Genomic DNA, 6937 nt, shown 5'->3' on the forward strand with positions numbered 1-6937 from the left:
GTTGATCCGCCCATTGTAGTTCATGAAGATCCGCCCACTGTAGTTGACGTTGATCCGCCCACTGTAGTAGACGTTGATCCGCCCACTGTAGTAGACGTAGATCCGCCCACTGTAGTTGACGTTGATCCGGCCACTGTAGTTGACCTTAATCCGCCCACTGTAGTTGACGTTGATCCGCCCACTGTAGTTGAAATTGATCCGTCCACTGTAGTTGACGTTGATCCGGCCACTGTAGTTCACATGGATCCGGCCGCTGTAGTTGACGTTGATCCGCCCACTGTAGTTGAAATTGATCCGTCCACTGTAATTGACGTTGATCCGGCCACTGTAGTTCACATGGATCCGGCCGCTGTAGTTGACGTTGATCAGCCCACTGTAGTAGACGTTGATCCGCCCACTGTAGTTGACGTTGATCCACCAGCTGTAGTTGACGTTCATCCGTCCACTTTAGTTGACGTTCATCCGCCCACTGTAGTTGACGTTGTTCCGCCCTCTGAAGTTGACGTTGATCAGCCCGTTATAGTTGACGTTGATCCGTCCACTGTAGTTGACGTTGATCCGGCCACTGTAGTTGACGTAGATCCGCCCGATGTAGTTGACGTTGATCCGCCCACTGTAGTTGACTTGATCCGTCCACTGTAGTTGACGTTGATCCGCCCACTGTAGTTGACGTTGATCCGACCACTGTAGTTGACATTGATCCGACCACTGTAGTTGACGTAGATCCGCCCACTGTAGTTGAAATTGATCCGCCCACTGTGGTTGACTTTGATCCGCCCACTGTAGTTGACGTTGATCCGTCCACTGTAGTTGACGTTGATCCGCCCATTGTAGTTGACGTTGATCCGGCCACTGTAGTAGACGTTGATCCGCCCGCTGTAGTTCACGTAGATCAGGCCACTGTAGTTGACTTTGATCCGGCCACTGTAGTTGACGTTGAGCCGCCCACTGTAGTTCACGTAGATCCGCCCTCTGTAGTAGACGTTGATCCGCCCACTGTAGTTGACGTTGATCCGCCCACTGTAGTTGACTTTGATCCGTCCACTGTAGTTCTTGTAGATCCGCCCACTGTAGTTGACGTTGATCCGCCCACTGTAGTTGAAATTGATCCGTCCACTGTAGTTGACGTTGATCCGGCCACTGCAGTCGACGTAGGTCCGCACACTGTAGTTGACTTGATCCGTCCACTGTAGTTGACGTTGATCCGACCACTGTAGTTAACGTTGATCCGACCTCTGTAGTTGAAATTGATCCGCCCACTGTAGTTGACTTTGATCCGCCCACTGTAGTTGACGTTGATCCGGCCACTGTAGTTGACGTTGATCCGCCCACTGTAGTTGACGTTGATCTGTCCACTGTAGTTGACGTTGATCAGGCCCGTAGCATCTAAATAGCAACGCTGCTCTGGAGTTCAGATAAATGAGTCATGTTTTCCGTCCCATTTCAATGTCCAGGGTAAAATGCTTGATTAGTTTTAAAAGATGGCCAAGGGGGAAATGTATGCAATTTCATGTGATTTGCGTTGCACGTGCAAAAACGAGACAGAATGAAGTTTTATAAAGGATCAATGTCAACAGTGAACTGTGATTCTACACTTAAAAACCAACATGACTTGCGTTTCTTATGCCGTTAAGTATATGTAGTGAACACAGTGTGAGAATGAGTGTTATCTCTTATTAAAGAGATACAATACTCCCATGTGTGTCTGTTTAACGAGGCCGGTAAGTAATCGAGTATTGACCAGACGATCCAGTGATTGATATTATTCTCGCCGTCTGAGTACGATAACACGGAATAAAAACTTGAACATTAGCTTGAGTGAGCGAGTGTGGTTTTACGCCGCTTTAAGCAATATTCCAGAAATATCATGGCGGGGACACTAACTTTAAATCCATCAATGACACAACACTTTATCTACGGGGTTACCCACCGAGCCGTTGTTATGAGAAAACCTCTAGGGTTACCGACAAAAGTCGGGGCGTCTTGTCGCCCACCACAGGGACTTTGGCGTAAGTCGGATCCGAGTTCTGGACATACTCGGAATTGGGCTGCAGCTTCCTGTAGGGTTACAACCACCGCAGTTGTTGTACCACCAGCCCGACTGATGTATTTGTGCGCAGTTCCCACCAGCGTTGAGGTCGTTGTCGCGGTCGATGGTGGTGAACATCATGTCTCCCTGCTGTTTCATGCAGTTGCCGAGTTGGTGATTGGCACTGCTGTGGGTATAGGCGCTCTCATATGAAGCCCTGTAACTACTCGCTTCGTCAGATATCTGGAAAATAATCAGAGCTTTTGTACCATGCGTGAGTTTCTTCGAAAATTAATGAATTTCCATCATATCTCCGTTTGTCATACAGAAGGAAAATTCAAAGTGGTGAAGATTTCTGTCCTTTACCACTTTGGGGGAAGCCTAAAGCACCGAGGAACATTATCAAAGCAAACCAGGAATCAGCCCACGATTATATAGGTTTGTGGCATTCCGAAGAAACGAAACTCTGCATATCGATTGGCGGCGCCTTTGTCAATGCAGGTACCCGTGGCCGTGTCCCTTTCCAAACCAAGAACTTGATGAACATACATAAGCCTATTAAGAAATGGTTTATGATGGGTTTAAAATAATTATTGCCTTACCATGAAAACAGACTGAAATTTCTTCTTATTGACAGAGTAAAGTATCGAGGCAAATGTGTTTTCCGAATGTATTTCTGTTTTTGTTGCTGTTTTTTAATTGTTTTTAAGGCCGCAATATTGTTATATAGCAATATTCAAGTTTTATAACAGCGGTCTCTAAGTTAGGTTAGTCTACAATGTCACAAGCACTGTTTGTTTGTTTGTTTGTTTGTTAGATGTTTAAAGCCGCCCTCAGCAGTATTCCAGAAATATGACGGCGGTCTGTAAATAATCGAGTCTGAACTTGACAATCCAGTGATTGACATGAGCACCGATCTACGTACGCAATGGAGATACGTCTAACCAAGTCAGCGAGTCTGACCATCCGATCCCATTAGTTGCCTTTCACGATTTTATGTCGCTGAAGATAAAACCATTTGAATCTAGTTCGATAAGTTATTTGACACATATAACACGAGGATAACTGCTCATTAACGTACAAACACACCCACCAGTGAAAACATGGCTGGAATCACCATGGGAACAACATTTTTCTTTAGAAATAATTTGCAGCTTATTGACATTTGGTGTTGGAAGAACTCCAATAACGGTCAATACCCTTCCACTGACTTACTACACTGAATTATACATAAATAGTTATAGGTCAATGCGCGTGAAGATCCGGGTTAGAATTGATCTTCAGTAACCCATGATTGTCGTAAGAGGCGACTAACGGGATCGGGTGGTCAGGTTTGCTGACTTGGTTGTCACATGTCATCGTATCCCAACTGCGAGGGTCGATGCTCATGCTGTCGATCACTGGATTGTCTGGTCCGTACTCGATTATTAACAGACCGTCGCCATATAGCTGGAATATTGCTGAGTGCGCCGTTAAACATCAAAAGAAAGAAAGAAAGAAAAGAACTGCATCATATCTAGATCTATGCATTGATTGACAAAAAACTCGCCACAAAACTGTCTCCAGTTACCCTTTCATCAAGTATTATTTCACCAACTCCAGGATTTGATGTTTACATTTCACAACAATTAACGTTTTCCTGACTCTAATCTCTCTCTACAAACATTTCAAAGAACGTCAAACGTTGTTTGATGACGGTTCCGACATTCAAATCAAACAAATGAATTTGAAGCATTTGAACAAGGATGGATTCTGGGGTAGAAATGGCCTTAGACAACGACTGGTTGAACTAGGTGAGTAAATGGATCGGAGGTCAATGGCGGCTTTGAACGTTTCTCACACTGCCACAGTTTATGGGGGGTATATGCTCGTGGTGTTACAGCGCTCGCTTGTCACGCCGAAAACCCAGGTTCGATTCTCCACATGGGTGCAATGTGTGAAGCCCATTTCTGGTATCCCCCGCCGTAATATTGCTGGAATACTGCTAAACCGGCGTAAAACTAAACTCACTCACACATACTACCAGTTTGTGTGGACCGCGTTTGATTTATTTATGCCGTCTTATATAAGGAAAATGAATTAATGTAACACGGCACAAACGCAACGCCTTCTTACTGATTACCTTAAACGAACTGTAGTAATGTTGTCTGAAATTCCAGCTGTTCCCATAGACTATCTGGATATTTAAGGTCATATTCCGATAGTTTGACACAAAGTATAGTCTCTCATTGCCAAGCCAGAAGTTTTCGCCCGCCTCCAGATTCCCAAAGCCTGCCTTGTACTCGTCCCAAGTGCGGTTGAAGTCTTCAGAACTATACCACGTCGCCGTTCTCATAACGATGAGAATGCCACCCCGTTGCATTTCACAAAACACCTTGAATTTCGAGGGTGAGGTTGTGGGGTGGACATAAAATGCCTTCTCCTCCCCATCGTAATGCCCAGATTGATAGCCATCGTAACAATCTGAAATAGTAATTTGAAGCATATAAATTTATTTCACATTATATTTCCTTACATCGTTGTACAAACCTCTGACGTTACGGCGTTGTAAATCAAATATGGATCAGTTGTCTAACTATTAACACTGTGATCAGCAAAAGCATTAATTCCTGAACGAGTGGTTGATAATGTGAACATCCAGGTCGAGACGCCATAGTATATAATTAGCGAGTCTGACCAGTCTAAGCCGTTACTCGCCTGTTACGAAAAACATTGGTCGGTGAACACCAATTCTATCCCGATCTCCATAATGGGTCTCACTCACCGTACATAAGCCTCTCACAGTACTCTCCCACGTAACTGTTGAAACAGCGACACTTCTGTGTGGCCTTGTCATAGATCCCTCCATTGAGACAGGGGTTGTCCTGAACAAAATATGATACACTTGAGAGACATAACTTTGCAGTTTAGAAATGCCTCAGATCAACGTTCTGGCAGGACATTTGAAATTTGCGTTTTTCACGTTAAATATTCGAACGTTGGGACTGATAACTTACAATAAACACTGAGTTAGTAGTGGGGAAGACTAAAGAATTCAATTTGAAACTATTACATTCTCTTCGAAAAAAATTGGGAACTTCATTTTTATCTTACGATTGAAAAAAATGGGAGATATATAGGAGTCAGTCAATGTTGATATGATAATAATGAATGTTTTGAGAGTGCATCGCCACTTGCACTTCCTTATGACCATAGTTGTTCGTAAAGTAATAATTGTTACAGGTCATTTCAAAGTTTACTTCAGACTGAAATATATTTGTCTATTTTATATTCTAAAGATTTAAGAAATATTTTTATCAAATTTAGACTTGGTTTGTTAGATTTAATGATTAACGAAGGCAGGAAAATCTCCATAGATAAGTACAGGAGAATTTGTCCGTTATGTATATCCGCAGTTGAGAATGAAATCCACTTTATGCTGGTTTGTCCATCCTACTCCATTCTCAGAAGCAAATACATTCCACGTCCGTTTTTGTCAAAACCACCTGCTCTAGCTTTTACATCCTTGATGTCTTCTTAAAAGGATAATGATATTCTTACATCACTATTTATCAAACATAGTATGACACTAAGAAATGTTAAACAATTTAAAACGCTATTTGACAATAGGCTGTCATTTTGTTCTCTCCATTATGTGTATTGTATATTATCTGTATATTGTATATTTTACAAATGTATAATATGTGGGCCGGAGACCTTAAATACGATAAACTCCTTTGACCACATTGTGTCTAATGAGCATATTAGTCACTAGAAAAACATTTGAAGATCTACCTTTTTGGACCTATCTGTGCTCAAACCTCATTTCATAGTGGTTCATAATTTGTTTTTCTGTTTATACAATGTGATGTTACGAAACAGATTGTTTGGATTTTTGTTTTACTGATATTCCAAATGAGTGGGATGTTTCAGGGTGTGTGTCGTGTATCGGGGACCAATAAATGCATCAAATACGTTGTTTAATAATATGTTTAAAAGGATGTAATAGGTTTGAAGGTTATATAATCTGTATACATGTGTAGTAAATACATTAAGTGGCCTGTAAATACATTATCCAAAGACATGGTACCTCATAGTCAATACACTTTATTGTAAGTGTTCACGAAACTCTTTACTGGTATACTTTTTACATACTTTCTCTTGAAATAGGAAATTAAAATAGGTCATTACACTACATAATATGTAACTTACCTGTATCATGTTGTAGTGCGCATGCGTCACAGACGAACACCCGGTGTCGACCAGGATGTCGTTATTCAGGTAACACATCCTCGGCACGATTCTACTAATGCTGAATGATTTACAATTTTCCGTAACCACACAAATCGAGGCACAGCCTATCTTAGATTTCACCTGTTTTGTTTGAATAATCACGCTTGGTGCCACCGAACATATGCCCACTTTTTCAAAAAAGTTGGAAGTGATGTCCTCTTGTCCGCAGACAGCTAAAAAATGAAGCACAATTAGGAGAAACATAACGGAAGAAGGTTTCTCCTTGCAGCCCACCAGCAGGTTCACGTACCACTGTCTTCAGTCGTTGTTGGGATGTATCTTTTCTGAAACCGTTCCTGTCAATGCTTTCACGCGACTCGATAATCCCATCAAGAAACCATTACCCGTGTATAACTGAATCAATATTGCTATTATCCAGGCATGCGCAGGTTTAGGGGTTGTATAATACAGATAAAATCACTCTGCAATGGCTGTAGGCTATATGTAGTGATAGCAACTGTAGCATGCGATATTCATAGGTAGGAACTGTAAATTCATTTTGATCAATTATATTGAACTAACTGGATATTTTTAGGCTTCCAGAGACGGAATTGATCATGGAATACGCCGTGAATTATTTACCAATTGTACCATTTCGTTTTAATTAAACAAACCTGTAATATTTTTTTAAACGAA

At 41.8% G+C, this 6937-nt stretch overlaps 1 protein-coding gene across 1 annotated transcript; it reads right to left on the bottom strand.

Annotated features, from left to right (window-relative positions):
* Positions 1 to 1371: 1371 nt before the first annotated feature.
* On the bottom strand, positions 1372 to 6565 carry LOC124292452 (fibrinogen-like protein 1). Its single transcript, XM_046729535.1, has 4 exons — positions 6221 to 6565; positions 4794 to 4893; positions 4152 to 4492; positions 1372 to 2272 (listed from the first exon to the last, which is right to left on the bottom strand). Exons 1-4 carry the CDS (start codon positions 6503 to 6505, stop codon positions 1961 to 1963), a joined length of 1038 nt encoding a protein of 345 aa, XP_046585491.1. The 5' UTR covers positions 6506 to 6565; the 3' UTR covers positions 1372 to 1960.
* Between the last annotated feature and the right edge of the window lie 372 nt (positions 6566 to 6937).

This window comes from Haliotis rubra, unplaced genomic scaffold (genome assembly GCF_003918875.1).
Source record: "Haliotis rubra isolate DU_JTF1 unplaced genomic scaffold, ASM391887v1 Scf518, whole genome shotgun sequence".
NCBI classification, from domain to species: domain Eukaryota; kingdom Metazoa; phylum Mollusca; class Gastropoda; order Lepetellida; family Haliotidae; genus Haliotis; species Haliotis rubra.